Raw genomic sequence first — 15,188 nt, 5'->3', positions numbered from 1 at the left:
TCTAAACTGTCTCCCTTGACATTGAAGATACCAGAATAGCAGGGCTTTAGCTTCTCTCCTTCCTTCTGTCCTATCCTCTTTCGGTCGGCAAGGCTCTTTGCTTGTAGGTAGCCTATTTTAGGCGAGGCCCGGCCCTTAGCTTGGGCGCGGATCGGTGAATGTTCCGTCTGCGTGATGGTTTGATTAGTTTGATCCGACCGCTTTCACAGAAAATTCTATGGCAGAAACTAATAGATTAACCAATAACCGAGATAAAAGTTAGATTTATAGAACAATCACCTTTTTCAATTTTCAGTTAGACGGGCTTATAAAAATGGGTGCTCATAAAAAAAAAGAAATAAAAAAAAAAAAAAAAAAACTCCTCCTTTTAGAATACTGAAAGGGTCGTTACCACACCTCCCCATACGACCTCTCACAGTGCCGTGTCCCATACCCACAACGGGAAGACACTGTGTAAGACGATCCGGCGAGTTGGGCGATTTTTTAGAGGCGGCGAGAAGAAAAAACCGAAGCATGTAACATTTAAGGATTGACGCTTTTTCGCAGTACTGCAATATTATCTGGATCATAAATGTCTCAACTGAACCTCTCAACTCGTAATCGAATCATTCAAATATAGATCATAATAAGACATAATTGTAAACCATCTCATCATATATTATAGAACTTTTGTATGAGAAATACATAAAAAATAAAAATTAAATAAATAAATAATAATTATATGTCAATAACTATTTTATTTTGGTAATTTTAATTTAATTTATTTATTTTTATTTATTTTTTTATAAATTATATTTATTTTAAATTTATATTATCTTATTTATTTTTATACAATAACTTTATCTTATTACGTTCCGGAATTCAGTTAATTGCATAACTATATCTATGCATATATTTGTCGGTGTAACGTAATTGAATGATATGCCATGAAAAAACGAAATTATATTTTATTTTCAATATTACATAATTTTATCCAAATATTACATAATTACTCACAGGTATTTTATATTTGGTACAGACACGACGTGGAGTGGATACGAGACGCCACTCGACGATAGTCGACAACCATCGTATTGCCGAACAGACACATTTTTCACGACCTGCGCGTACGGAGCGGTGGGGGTTAATTACTGTATTAGACATCCGTCACCACAGACCAACGGGCCTCACACTTTTAGTCACAACCTCGGTCATCCTTAAGGATAGGGATAGCATGGATATATGTATAGCATGGATACACTAAAGCGCTATACAAGCGCCTAAACCGCTAATACGAAGCGCCTGAAACCGCTAATACAAGCGCCTAAACCGCTAATACAAATCGCCCTAAACCGGCTAAAACTAGCGGCCTAAACCGCTAATACAAAGCGCCTTAACCGCTTAAAACAGCGCCTAAAGCGCTAATACAGCGCCTAAAGCGGCTAATACAAGGCGCCTAAAGCCGCTAATACAAGCCGCTCTAAAGCGCTAATAAAAGCGTCCTAAACCGCTAAAAACAAGCGAACTAAACCGCTAATAAAAAGCGTCCTAACCGCTAATACCAAGCGCACCCAAAGCCGCTAATACAAGCGCCTAAACCGCTAAATACAAGCGTCCTAAAAGCGCTAATACTAAGCGTCCCTCCCGCCGCTGAATACAAGCGCCAAAGCGCTAATACAAGCGCCTAAAGCGCTAATAACAAGCGCCTAAAGCCTAATACAAGCGCCTAAAGCGCTAATACCAAGCGCCCAAAAGCCGCGCGTAATACAAGCGCCTAACCGCTAATACGAAGCGCCCAAAGCGCTAAGTACAACGCGCCTAAAGGCTAATACAAAGCGCCTAAACCGCTAATACAAGCGCCTAAACCGCTAATACAAAGCGCCCAAAGCGCTAATAGACAAGCGGGCCTAAAGCGGCTAATAACAAGCGCCTACAAGCGGCTAAATACAAGCGCCTAAGAGCGCTAATACAAGCGCCTAAAGCGCTAATACAAGCGCCTAAAAGCGCTAATACAAGCACGCCCCTAAAGCGCTAATAGCGAAGGCGCCTAAACCGCACTACAAGCGCCAAAGCGCTAAACAAAGCGCCTAAACCGCTAATGTACAAGCGCTAAACCGCTAAACAAGCGCCCTAAACAAACGCTAATACAAAGCGCCCAAAGCGCTAAATACAAGCCGCCTAAAGCGCTAATACGAAGCGCCTAAAACCGCTAATTAGCAAGCCCGCTAAACCGCTAATGACAAGCGCCCAAAGCCGCTAATACAAGCGCCTAAAGCGCTAAATACAAGCGCCTAAAGCAGCTAAATACTAAGCGCCTAAAGCGCTAATACAAGCGCCTAAAGCGCTAATACAAGCGCCTAAAGCGCTAATACAAGCGCCTAAAGCGCTAAAAACAAAAGGCGCGCTAAAGCCCGCTAATACAGAAGGCGCCTAGAAGAGCGCTAATACAACCGCCTAAAGCGGCTAATAGGCAACCGCCTAAAGCGCTAATACAACCGCCTAAGCGCTAATACAAGCGCTAAAGCGCTCTACAGCCGCCTAAACCGCTAGATACAAGCGCCTAAAGTCGCTAAAACAAGCGCCGTAAGCGCCTAATACAAGGCGCCTAACGCGCTCATACAAGCGCCAAAGCGCTAAAACAAGCGCCTAAACCGCTAATTACAAGCTGCCTAAACCGCTAAACTAGCGCCCAAAGCGCTAATCAGCGCTAAGCGCAGGGCTTAGGCTGTTAAAACTATAAACACCGTTCGGATCGATTCTGCTTACTTAGGTTTCTCTCCCTTGAGTACTTCGTAGTAGTTTATTCTTATGAGTTTGGGGACGAAAAAACCAAAGAAGTTAAAGTTCCCCCCAAAACAATTTAAAAAAAAAAAAAAAAAAAAAAAAAAAAACACTTTCAATTAGGAGGATGGACCTATTAACTAATTCCTCAGCATTAGTGAACAACAAACAACCTCTTCCTTTTACACGTTTTAGAGCGTTAATGGCAATGGTCTGAACATTAATTTTTCTTCTTCATTTTATTTCATGGACACTGTTCGCTAGTTTATGTGACCGTTTTAAAGTTCCGATAAAATCCGTGTATATTTTTATGTGTAATGCTTGTTTGCTTCGGTTTTCCTAGCTGGTCTTCTCGTGTTCTTCCCTCTTCTTCTGTGTACCTGTCTACTTTCATAATCTACTTATCATCTTACTATTCTTTCCGGGATACGCTCAAGAAGAAGACAATAAATGTGACTGCGGGGAAATACAAAATCATTAACCACCTCTTAAACTGCAGCCAACTAGAACTGGATGAACCTTGCACACAAGAAGACCTCATGCAAGCAAACCCAAAAGCCATCCACGTTGCCAATTTCTGGAAATTCAAGATCTGATGTTCAAGTTTGTTTCCGGACACAGAAAGTAAGTATTTTCTACTACCTAATAGCTTCTGAGCTTCCAGCGATGAGTGTCCATGACAATAAAAGCCTAATTAACCTCTTCCTCTCTCTGGACCGACTGACAACGGCCGGGGGTAACAGCCTCGGCGCGGGCCAGCCGGCTATGATAGCGGGTTCCAACCAATAGTACGCCGTCCAACATCGACGACGAACAACGTCCAGAATACGCCGTCGACGTCCGACGTCCAAACGTCGTCCAGACATCCTACATCTTGGTAACTCGCTGCGACAGTAGTTTACACTCATAAACATCGTCTTTCTCTCGCACGAAGTAGAGGGGGGTTTCGGCTTCGGGATAATCGTACAGGAAATGGTCGTTCACTTGAAGAGCGGTGGCCGATTCCGACACGAATTCACCGTAATCCGAACTGTCTCCCACGTGAATCACGATCTTACCGCTGCAGATCTGCGGGAAGAATAGTGACGTTTAATACTTCTCTAGGAGAGTCAATCTGTCAAGTAGCAACATATTAATATAACACCATAACAACACATTAACATAATTATTAAAATCTCTCTCTCTCTCTCTCTCTCTCTCTCTCTCTCTCTCTCTCTCTCTCTCTCTCTCTCTCTCTCTCTCTCTCTCTATTGAACTACCCCTTTTTTAGAGTAGGTATCTCTCATTCCATCCTTTTCTATCTCCTTCGCCCTCTCTTACTCAAGAACTCTCTTTGTCTCTCTCCTTCTTTTCCTCTTTCCCCTTGACCTTCTCTTTCAAGGAGAGACTCTCTCTCTCTCTCCTTCTTTGCTGTCTCTCTCCTTCTTTATTCTCTTTCCCCACCTCTTCCCCTCTCTGTCTGTCTACTGTTTCACTGTCTCGAAAATTTGCCTTTGTTATTCTTAAAACAACTGAAACCTCCATCTCTCTCTCTCTCTCTCTCTTCCTTCCCCTCCTCTCTCTCTCTCTCTTCCTTCCCCTCCTCTCTCTCTCTCTCTTCCTTCCCCTCCTCTCTCTCCCTTCTTTTCTCTCTCTCCTTCTCTCTCTCCCTTCTTTTTTCTCTCTCTCCCTTCTTTTCTCTCTCCCTCCCTTCTTTTTTCTCTCTTCCTCTCTCTCTCTCTTCCTTCCCCTCTCTCTCTCAAAATAATCTGTATTTATATCTGGTAAAGGTACAAGTACATGGGATCAATTAACTTAATACTAACAATATGGTCGCAAAAAAATTATAATAACTGTCACAAATACAATAATGCCATCATTCGTTAAACTTAACTTTTAAAAGATCAAACTAGCAACAATTAAATCAATTTTTGCTTCTAATTTGAGCAGGTTAGGGGCAAAAATATCTATTGGTACAACCCCCTCTATTTTTCTCTGTGGTTATTTTCAACGTTGGTTATTATTAAAATAAATTAAAACAAAAATTGGTTAAAAATAATTAATTGTAATTCTTTGTAATTAATATTGATAACATTCATCCTATTTACAAATCTTTGTACATTAAAATTAAACATAACCCATTTAAGTGTATTGTCCTGAAATATTTTTTATTTAAAAAATAAAGCACTTTTGGAGTTTCAACATTAAAACTTTGAGGAAAAAAATGTAAAAAAGGAAAATGGATTCAAAAAGCTCAAGTCGTTATGGTATGTAAATATTAGAAGAAGAATGTTCAATATAGGTATCTAATATTAATAAAATAATCACCACAATTAAGACATCAAAGAATGGACTCGTTGACCATAGTCCCATTCAGGTACCCTCAAAAGAGCCAGTGTTATTGTCTGTGGCTTGACAGGGCTGGTTTTGTCTCAGTTTTACGTCCTCCAGCGAGACGTTGATTTAGGTTTAAGATTTAAACAAATTAACAAAATGGGTATAGCAATTATTTAGCAATCTGATTGGCTGATTTTAAATTTTGGACATTGAATTCAACCAATCAGAAATCGGTTTGTCTTAAACCCAGTTTAAACTCTGATAGTGATTCCAGTCATAATTTAAAATATAAAACATCGAAAAGTAGAAAGAAGTAGGTATTAAAAAGGACATTATTGTTAAATATAAAATAACCAAGTTAGGGTGTACGTCTCGATTAATATCTTAGTTTGATTTAGGTTTAAGATTTAAACAAATTAACAAAATAGGTATAGCAATTATTTAGCAATCTGATTGGCTGATTTTAAATTTTGGACATTGAATTCAACCAATTAGAAATCGGTTTGCTTTAACCCAGTTTAAACTCTGATAGTGATTCCAGTCATAATTTAAAATATAAAACTAAAACATCGAAAAGTAGAAAGAAGTAGGCATTAAAAAGGACATTATTGTTAAATATAAAATAACCAAGTTAGGGTATAGGTACCTACATTATAAAATAGAAAGCGATAATGGAATGGTTAGATATTAAATAATAAGTAGAAATAAGTTGAGAACAATCGTAAGAGAAAATAAGTATGGCATGTAAGAAATGGTGCCTATGCAAATTTATCTCTCATTTCATAATTAATTAGTTATGTAAAGTAATTATCCAATCACACGAAATAACATACCTATAGTTATCTTCATGACAAAAGTGGCTGTTATTTACATTTTGAATTGCAGATAGATATTACAGTAAATAGAAACATACTACATAGACAATTAGTGGATTTCACCAATATTTTTCCAGCTCTTAGGAGGCTTTTTAGGCTAACAGGCTGTTAAGTTCTATTTGCTTTGTATCTAGGCTTAACAGGGCAGTTAGGGTAACAGGCTGTTGGGAGCTAGAAAGAAGGTTGTTTGTAAAGTAATTATCCAATCACACGAAATAACATACCTATAGTTATCTTCATGACAAAAGTGGCTGTTATTTACATTTTGAATTGCAGCTAGATATTACAGTAAATAGAAACATACTACATAGATAATTAGTGGATTTCACCAATATTTTTCCAGCTCTTAGGAGGCTTTTTAGGCTAACAGGCTGTTAAGTTATATTTGCTTTGTATAGGCTTAACAGGGCAGTTACGGTAACAGGCTGTTGGGAGCTAGAAAGAAGGTTGTTGAAACCCACCTCAAGAGACCTATCAGAGAAATACTAGCCATGAGCAATATACTATACAACATGAAAAAGACTACTTAATTCTACTTTAATAAAATGTGGAATGGAAAATTTAGAATGCACAGTGTGATTGCTTATGGGAACAAAAAATAAATGGAATGGCAAAATTTCTGTGTGAGTATCGTCTGTTGCAGTATTTGCACTTGAGTGCCTTGTTGTTGATTTGCAAATCTTTTGAACAGCTGTGACCCCGTAAGTAAGATTTCCTTGCAAATACTTTGAAACAATTCTTACACTGCAAGTCAGTGTTTGCATCATTTGAGTAAGGATTGTTTGAAAATAAACTTTCCATCCCGTTTGTCGTTTTCATTATATTATCATTATTATGCATTTTTGAGCAGAAACTTGGAATTTTACAATATGGAAATGCAAAAACAAAATAGTGAAAATAGGGTATAAGTCTGTTTTCATTTTATGTAACTTGGAATATTGTAACTTTTTTTTTACATATTAAATTTATTATTGTGAAGAAAAAAATTACAGTATGTTGGCAATAATTAAACAGAGCCAATACTCTTTCTGGTAACAAGTGTGGTGCACGATTGGCAACAATTTTCCCCTTCGTAGGTATCATAATATCCTTGGTAATTTCCATGAAAAGGTGATTCCAAGTTCCAAATTGACAGACAGCTGCTTCTACACCTAATCCAATATCTTCATCTTCCAGGAGATGATATTCACCATTGTCCTCTTCTTCTTCTCCCAGTTCATCATCATCATCACACATTATCTTAAGTTGATCATGTTCATCTTCCTCTTCTTCTCCACTTTCCTCATCAGATTCATCACTATCGTTTTCATCAAAAATAAAAATGTTTATAACAGGAACAGAATTCATTTAAAGTTATTCAATGTACTACATTCTGGTTCAGGTGGTTCACCAGTGAGTTCACATTATAGTTCTCCTGCCACTACTCCTAAAAAAAAAAAAAAAAGCCAAGCTTTGAAAAAACTCCAAGAGTTCACAATTTTCAGGACTTGAGATTTGAGTCAAAGTCGCTCAAACTTCCCACACGGATTCGATAGGTATGTAGGTACCTAGATCAAAAATATCCCTGGTTATTCCCTGGGCCCTGTTCTCAGAAGGTTCTGCGGATATCTGTGATTGAGGGAGGGGCATTAGAGGAGAGGGGGAGGGAGAAGGATAGTTATTATTTTATATATCACACAGAGAGGGATAAACATCCCACGTACCAGCCATTTTAATCCCCCCCCTCCCCCTTCATTTTGTATAAAATGGGATTTTTGGACCTATTTTCCCGAGAAGAAAGAGAAAAGGAAAACATCTTTGTCCAAGTCTTTTGTTTCTCCTCCTTTTCTCTCTCTCACTTCCTCTTTCCCTTCCTCCCCTTTCTTTTCTATCTCCCTCTCCCTCTCCTTAAATTCATCTTCATTCTCTCCCTCTTTCTTCCCTATTTTTCCTCGCTCTCTCTTTCCGTTTATCCTTTTTCTCCCTCCATTTCTTTTCTTTCTCTCTCCCTTTCTTTCCTATGTTCTCTTTTTCCTTCTCACTCTCGTTCTTCTATTGCACCTACTTCTTCGTTTTGTTTTTCTCTTCCTCCTCCTCCTTCTACTACGTACGTACCTACTTTTTTCCCCAATGTTTTCCCTTCTCCTCTTTTTTCAGAAGAAACATGAAAAATTTATGTATATATATTTATAGGTATGTTGTACATATAAAAGCATTCCATATTTATAGTACATTTATACCTATATTTTATCATATATGATATTTATCATACGAGTATACTCGTAGATCTAGATAGCTTTTCCGGCACTATGTATGTGTGTGTAGGGAGAAAACGAAATATTGAATAGAAGAAAGAATGAAGAGTAGAAAGAACGAAGAAAACGAAATATTGAATAGAAGAAAGAATGAAGAGTAGAAAGAACGAAGAAAACGAAATATTGAATAGAAGAAAGAATGAAGAGTAGAAAGAACGAAGAAAACGAAATATTGAATAGAAGAAAGAATGAAGAGTAGAAAGAACGAAGAAAACGAAATATTGAATAGAAGTAAGAATGAAGAGTAGAAAGAATGAAGAAAACGAAATATTGAATAGAAGTTGTGCACCTGATGGGTTAATCTGAAGGCTATGTTATCAGCTTGGTCTATATTATAGCACAGATTTTCTATCTCGAAATCATCTCTATAGAATACCATCACACCTCCTCCTCCTCCTTTACTTACTCTACACTTGTTGATCTGATGGAACTTTTCAAGTTGATAGCACACTGCTTGCTCGGCGAGATATTTCTTCATTTGAATGTTGATGTGTTTCTCCAACACCTTCTCAATCAGTGGCATTGAACCCACAGGACGATAATTATTCATATCGTCAACCTTCCCTTTGTTCTTAAATAGGGGAGAAACGCACGAGATTTTGAGACTATCCGGTATATGCCTCTGATCTATCATTAAATTGACGAGGTGAGTAATAATAGGTATGAATATTGTTTTATTATTTATAATGTCTCCACTTCTTATACCGTCAATGCCCTTACCGGTCTTCTTCATGTTTTTCAAAATGAGGTTAATATCTGCCATTCTGGCTTTCCGTAGGTACATTGTGGAATAAGAGCTTTGAGGTACAAAATCATTCATATTCACGGAAATATTGAATAGAAGAAAGAATGAAGAGTAGAAAGAACGAAGAAAACGAAATATTGAATAGAAGTAAGAATGAAGAGTAGAAAGAACGAATAAAAAGAAATGAGAGGGAGAAGAAGAAATGAGGAGAATGAGAAGAGAAAAGGATGAAGTAAGAGAAGAAAAAAGGGAAAAGTATGAAGGATGAAGGAGAAGATGAGACGGAAGAAGAGAAAGAAAAGGGGACAGATGGAGGTGAGAAAAATAATGGGGAGGAGAAGAAGCAGGAAAAGGAGAAGAAGAAAAAGATGAAGGACGAGAAGGCGAAGGAAAGAGTGAAAGATAAAGAGGGAGATTAGAAGGAAGAGTCAGAAGAAGAGGAGGAGGAAAAAGGGGCAGAATTATGTGGAGGAGGAGAAAAAAATAAAAGGCGGAGGAGAAGAAGAAGAAAGAGAAGGAGGAGGATAAGAAGAAAGAGGAGGAGAAGAAAAAATCAAGAGAAAAGAGGTATAGGTACCCATGTTAGTTTGGCAGGGGGGAACGGGGGGGGGGGGGTCCCTGACCTACCTAAACATATCTGAACCCCAAAAAATGCCACAAATTGCTCTCCCTATCTGCTTTGGGAAGTTGTCTATCTTTTGCCTAAAAAAAAAAAGTTACAACTAGTACCTACCAGTTTTTCCATCTACATTTTCCAAAACAATACGTAGGTATAAAATTATGTATTATCTATTGTTGTCTTTCGTTTACAAGTTTTACACCACCTCCACAAACCACCAAAGTGGAAAAGAAAATTCATGTCCTTTCTGTGGGCACCTTGACAAGATACAAAAGTTTGTGGCCCAATAAATGGACATACCCAAATAAGGACAGAAAGGTGCACAGGGAGTAGGTAACTGTTTAGTTTTAACAAGAAGAGGTGTCGGAGTTTGGGGTGACTTGGAACAGGAAGGGCTACTTCCTTATGGGTTGGATTGGGTCAGAGGTAACGTTGAACAGAAAGGTGAGAAATGGGGTAGGAAGTAGTTTGGGGTAACTTAGAGCAAGAAGGAGGCAGTTGGGTTCAAGAAGGGAAGTTAGGGGTAAAGAGCAGGGGGCAGTTGGTTACAAACAGAGTTGGGGTTAACTTAGAACAGGAAGGGGTAACCAGGACCTGAGTAAAGTTTTATTTATTTAGATTTATTGTGGTGATGGAAAGTAGGAACTTACTTTCAAGAAAGTTTTTGTTTTTTTCTGTTTCTTTCTTCTTCTTTTCTTTGAAGAGTGCAGTATTTCTGGAAGATGGTGTGTATGAAGAGAGAGTGTGGGAGAATAAGGTGAGAGAGAGAAGGAGAGAGAGAAGGAGAGAGGAAGGGAGAGAGAGATAAGAGTGAATTTGAATAATTAACCAACCTGAAAATCTACTTTAGGGATACTCACAGAAGAAAGAAAAGAGAGGGGTCCAATGAACTGGTTTGGAACGCATCTGCACATTCACTTGTAGGTACTTGTCTTACTTCACTTGTCAAACGCAGAATCTCGACTTAGCCCTTGGGAATCTTGGGATAAAACTCTGAGCTCAGATTACTTACTCCAAAAAGTAAAGATTAAACTTGAATTTTCCATGTTTCAATGTGATTGTTTCAACCCTGCATATGTAGAGAAATAGAATTTCAATACGTTTTACCCTGTAGATGTAGAGAAATAGAATTTCAATACGTTTTACCCTGTAGATGTAGAATTTAAAATTCATTTGGTGTTTCAGCCTTCTCTCCGTTTCTCCTAAGCTCCTAATGTTTAAACAAAATTAATTCGGCGGTGGCTCTCATTACAAAACTAATGAATGCAGTTTTAAGTCAGATATACCGTTATGCTGACTGGCTCTCCTTCGCCATCCTCATTGAGGACTACTTCGAGGAAGTCAGCACTCCCGCGCGCCATCTGCTCGTCCATCAATTTCGGATCCGCACCACCGTGGAAGATTCGGTTGTGTTTTTTCAGACTGTCTTTCCTAGTGAAGGATTTGTCGCATAGCTCACACCGGATGCGGTCAATGAACGCAGCGTTCGCTCGCGCACCGAGCGCCACCTCGATGACGTTCGTGTGTTGCGGTTGATTCTGTGTGTGAAAGATGCGAATGTGCTTCTTGAGACTGTCTTTCCTAGTGAATGTTTTGTCGCACAGCGTGCATGGTATTCTATCAATAGGGACAACGGGACCGACGCTGGTTCTATTGTCTACGCTGCTGGTATTCTCTACACTGGTACTGTTCTCCACACTGGTACTGTTCTCTACACTGGTACTGTTCTTCTTACCACTGAGAATTAACACAGTGTCAAAGGCTTTATTTGACGTCTGGCCACGTTTCGCCCTCAGCAGGCATATATAAAATATACCTAACGAAGTGATTCTGGACATTCTGGAGTATTTCCATCTTGTTTATTTCCCGCACTCATTTGACCAAGGGATAAGGGACATCTCATTGTGGTTCATACTTCATATTTCATATGTATACAGGGGTTATCAGTCATCTTATTGCTCATCATCTCTAATAATCACCTCCAACATACTATTGCTCAAACTGCCATTCTTACCACTGAGAATTAACACAGTGTCAAAGGCTTTATTTGACGTCTGGCCACGTTTCGCCCTCAGCAGGCATATATAAAATATACTAACGAAGTGATTCTGGAGTATTTCCATCTTGTTTATTTCCCGCACTCATTTGACCAAGGGATAAGGGACATCTCATTGTGGTTCATATTTCATATGTATACAGGGGTTATATGTATACAGTCATCTTATTGCTCATCATCTCTAATAATCACCTCCAACATACTATTGCTCAAACTGCCGAACTCCTCTCCCTCCATCTCTCCCTCTTCCTCATCATACTCCGTGTTCTCATAAGCAAAGTACGGCTCATTATCATCAATCTTATGTACCGTCTTCATATGCTTCTTCAGATTATAATTCCTCGTGAACGTCCGGTTACATATCTTGCACAGGATCTCATTGGTTATGCTGACTGGCTCTCCTTCGCCATCCTCATTGAGGACTACTTCGAGGAAGTCAGCACTCCCGCGCGCCATCTGCTCGTCCATCACTTTCGGATCCGCACCACCGTGGAAGATTCGGTTGTGTTTCTTCAGACTGTCTTTCCTAGTGAAGGATTTGTCGCATAGCTCACACCGGATGCGGTCAATGAACGCAGCGTTCGCTCGCGCACCGAGCGCCACCTCGATGACGTTCGTGTGTTGCGGTTGATTCTGTGTGTGAAAGATGCGAATGTGCTTCTTGAGACTGTCTTTCCTAGTGAATGTTTTGTCGCACAGGGTGCATGGTATTCTATCAATGGGGGCAACGGGACCGACGCTGGTTCTATTGTCCACGCTGCTGGTATTCTCTACATTGGCACTGTTCTCCACACTGGTACTGTTCTCCACACTGGTACTGTTTTCCACACTGGTACTGTTTTCCACTTTTTCTCCTCCGTTTTGTTCTAATTTCACCGCGGGTGGGGCGGATGTTCCTGAGTTCCCTGAGTTGGCACTTGGGTTCCTTCTCGTGTGAAAGATCTTCATGTGCTTCCGAAGCGAATCTTTCCTCGTGAAGGTTTTGTAGCAAAGTTCACACGGAATGCGGCTCTTGATCTCATGACCACTTTCCTTGAGGATCACATCCAGCATATTGCGATTGATTTGTCCCTCGGTGAATTCTTTCTTCACGTTGGTATCATTGATAATATGGAAGCGTCTCATGTGCTTCCTCAGACTATCCTTGCGTGTGAATGTCTTGCTACAGATCCGACACTGAATGATGGCGTTGTTATTGGGCACCTTGCCCTCCTGCAAGATAACTTCCAGGATGTTTGGTTTCCCTTCACCAGACTCCTCTTTGATAGCGTCAGGCGAAATGTACGTGTGGAATACCTTCATATGTTTCTTCAAGCTGTCCTTCTTGGCGAATGTTTTCAAACATATGTGACACTGGATAATCTTGTTGGCTTGGGTGTTATTCGTGGAACCCGAGCCATGATTATTGGTATTGGATTGTGGAATGGGTGTGATGGATACTTCACCAGCGCTGATTATGTCTTCCACAGAGAGCGGATCAGTTTCCCTTTTAATACTAACTTCCGGGACAGGGGTGTAGTTTTCTTCTTCGGATTGATTTTCCCTGTCCTCATTCTCTTCGTTTTCTTCTTTCAGTTCCATTTTGATTACTGGTACGAGCATCATCTCATTCATGTCATCATAATCCTCATCATCTTCATTCTCCTCATGACTGCCATGTCCATTATATTCTCCTTCATTATCATCACAGTTCAGAATGCCATTAGATACATTCTTAGTGCACGTCTTCATGTGCTGTTTCAGGTTATAGTTTCTCGAGAAATATTTATTACAGAATCGGCACTGGATCTGATTATCATCCATATGCATCTTCATGTGTTTACCGAGGTCTACTTCCGTCAGGAATGTTTTGAAACAAATAAGACACGTCAAATACACATTGCTGATGACATTCTTGTGTTTCGTCTTCAAATGGAGAAGCAAATTTTTCTTCGTGTCAAACGAGATTTCTTCACCAACAGCCTTGCACTCCAGACAACTGTAATCCAGGTGATTGTTCTCTATGTGAGCTTTCAAGTTGGATTTCTTCAAGAAGACTTTGCCACAGAATTCACATTTGAGCTGATTAGCCACACTTTCATCCTCATGTAATTTCTTGTGTATGTTCAGCTCATAGACACGTGTGAATTCTTTGGCACATATTTCACACGTATATTTGGGTCCATTATGAATGAGGAGATGTCGTTTCAAGCTATGACTCGTCGCTAATACCTTGCTACACACGTAACACTCGAACTTCATACCATCTGTCCGATGTACTTCTTCTAAATGTCGCTTCAGATTATTCCTCTGTGAGAAATTCTTGCCACAGAGATCACACTCGTGAAGTTTGAGTCGTTGATGAATTGCACTGCTATGTTTGTTCAGCTCAGCGTTTGATGAAAATCTCTTGTCACATTGTTCACATTTGAACCGTTTGCTTGTCGCTTCAGATTATTCCTCTGTGAGAAATTCTTGCCACAGAGATCACACTCGTGAAGTTTGAGTCGTTGATGAATTGCACTGCTATGCTTGTTCAGCTCAGCGTTTGATGAAAATCTCTTGTCACATTGTTCACATTTGAACCGTTTGCTCTCCTTATCGTCATGGATTTTCAAATGACGCATCAGATTCTCTCTAGACTCAAACACTTTGTAGCAAAGTTCACACATGTGATTTTCAACATATTCATGGGACTTGATGTGTTCACTGATAATCATTTGCATGTTGGCGGTCGTGATTTTCAGGTTGGCAAATATCGTTTTATGGTCATTCAGATGCGTTGGGTAGTCTGGCTCTCAGATTCTCTCTAGACTCAAACACTTTGTAGCAAAGTTCACACATGTGATTTTCAACATATTCATGAGACTTGATGTGTTCACTGATGATCGTTTGCATGTTGGCGGTCGTGATTTTTAGGTTGGCAAATATCGTTTTATGGTCATTCAGATGCGTTGGGTAGTCTGGCTTATCTGAAGGCTATGTTATCAGCTTGGTCTATATTATAGCACAGATTTTCTATCTCGAAATCATCTCTATAAAATACCATCACACCTCCACCTCCTCCTTTACTTACTCTACACTTGCTGATCTGATGGAACTTTTCAAGTTGATAGCATACTGCTTCCTCGCTGTTTACATCAATCTCCGTGAAGATAAGTACATCTAGGTGAGGTAATATTGATTGTAGTTTGATACAGAGTTCGTCCCACTTTGCTTTCAGTGAGTTGATGTTAATGTGGATAACTGTAAGTAATTCATTAAAGGTAAGTTTAGATTTCCAAGAATCAATGTTTTCCAGGGTTTCACATTTAACTGACAAATTTTGTATATTGTTCAAATAAAAATTGTTAGTATTAACCATTGATTTCTATTAAGGAACTAGGTTTGTATAACAATGTACTGCTAGGAAGGTAGGTACTACATTTTACGTAGATCATCATTGCATAGGAGAGCTTCTATTTTAGAGTCTTTGGTTTTCTTGAGCAATATTTTTCCAGATTTTACCCACAGGAAGGCGTATTTTTTCTCCTCTTTGACTCTT

General features: G+C 39.3%; 2 protein-coding genes and 1 long non-coding RNA gene across 3 annotated transcripts in view; 1 reads left to right on the top strand and 2 right to left on the bottom strand.

Moving 5' to 3' along the window:
• LOC103520990 (zinc finger protein 91-like) overlaps nt 1–7,202 on the bottom strand; it is a 25,462-nt gene extending 18,260 nt beyond the window's left edge. The window contains exon 1 of the mRNA XM_008486092.2: nt 7,103–7,202. Coding sequence (XP_008484314.1) covers nt 7,103–7,187 — 85 coding nt within the window. The 5' untranslated portion in view covers nt 7,188–7,202. The remainder of the gene's footprint in view (nt 1–7,102) is intronic.
• Nucleotides 5,452–6,550, top strand: LOC113472225. The gene is made up of 2 exons (XR_003394637.1): nt 5,452–6,133; nt 6,398–6,550. It is a non-coding gene; the product is annotated as an uncharacterized LOC113472225 (long non-coding RNA).
• A 4,461-nt stretch (nt 7,203–11,663) lies between the features above and the next one.
• LOC103520991 (zinc finger protein 729-like) lies at nt 11,664–14,436 on the bottom strand. The gene is made up of 2 exons (XM_026831878.1): nt 14,105–14,436; nt 11,664–13,952 (listed from the first exon to the last, which is right to left on the bottom strand). Exons 1-2 carry the CDS (start codon nt 14,368–14,370, stop codon nt 11,831–11,833), a joined length of 2,388 nt encoding a protein of 795 aa, XP_026687679.1. The 5' UTR covers nt 14,371–14,436; the 3' UTR covers nt 11,664–11,830.
• Nucleotides 14,437–15,188: the final 752 nt, after the last annotated feature.

Source organism: Diaphorina citri, unplaced genomic scaffold (assembly GCF_000475195.1).
Source record: "Diaphorina citri unplaced genomic scaffold, Diaci psyllid genome assembly version 1.1 scaffold4356, whole genome shotgun sequence".
In the NCBI taxonomy this organism is placed as follows: Eukaryota; Metazoa; Arthropoda; class Insecta; order Hemiptera; family Psyllidae; genus Diaphorina; species Diaphorina citri.
The sequence above is the reverse complement of the archived record's forward strand: the minus strand, read 5'-3'. Positions and strand labels throughout refer to the sequence as shown.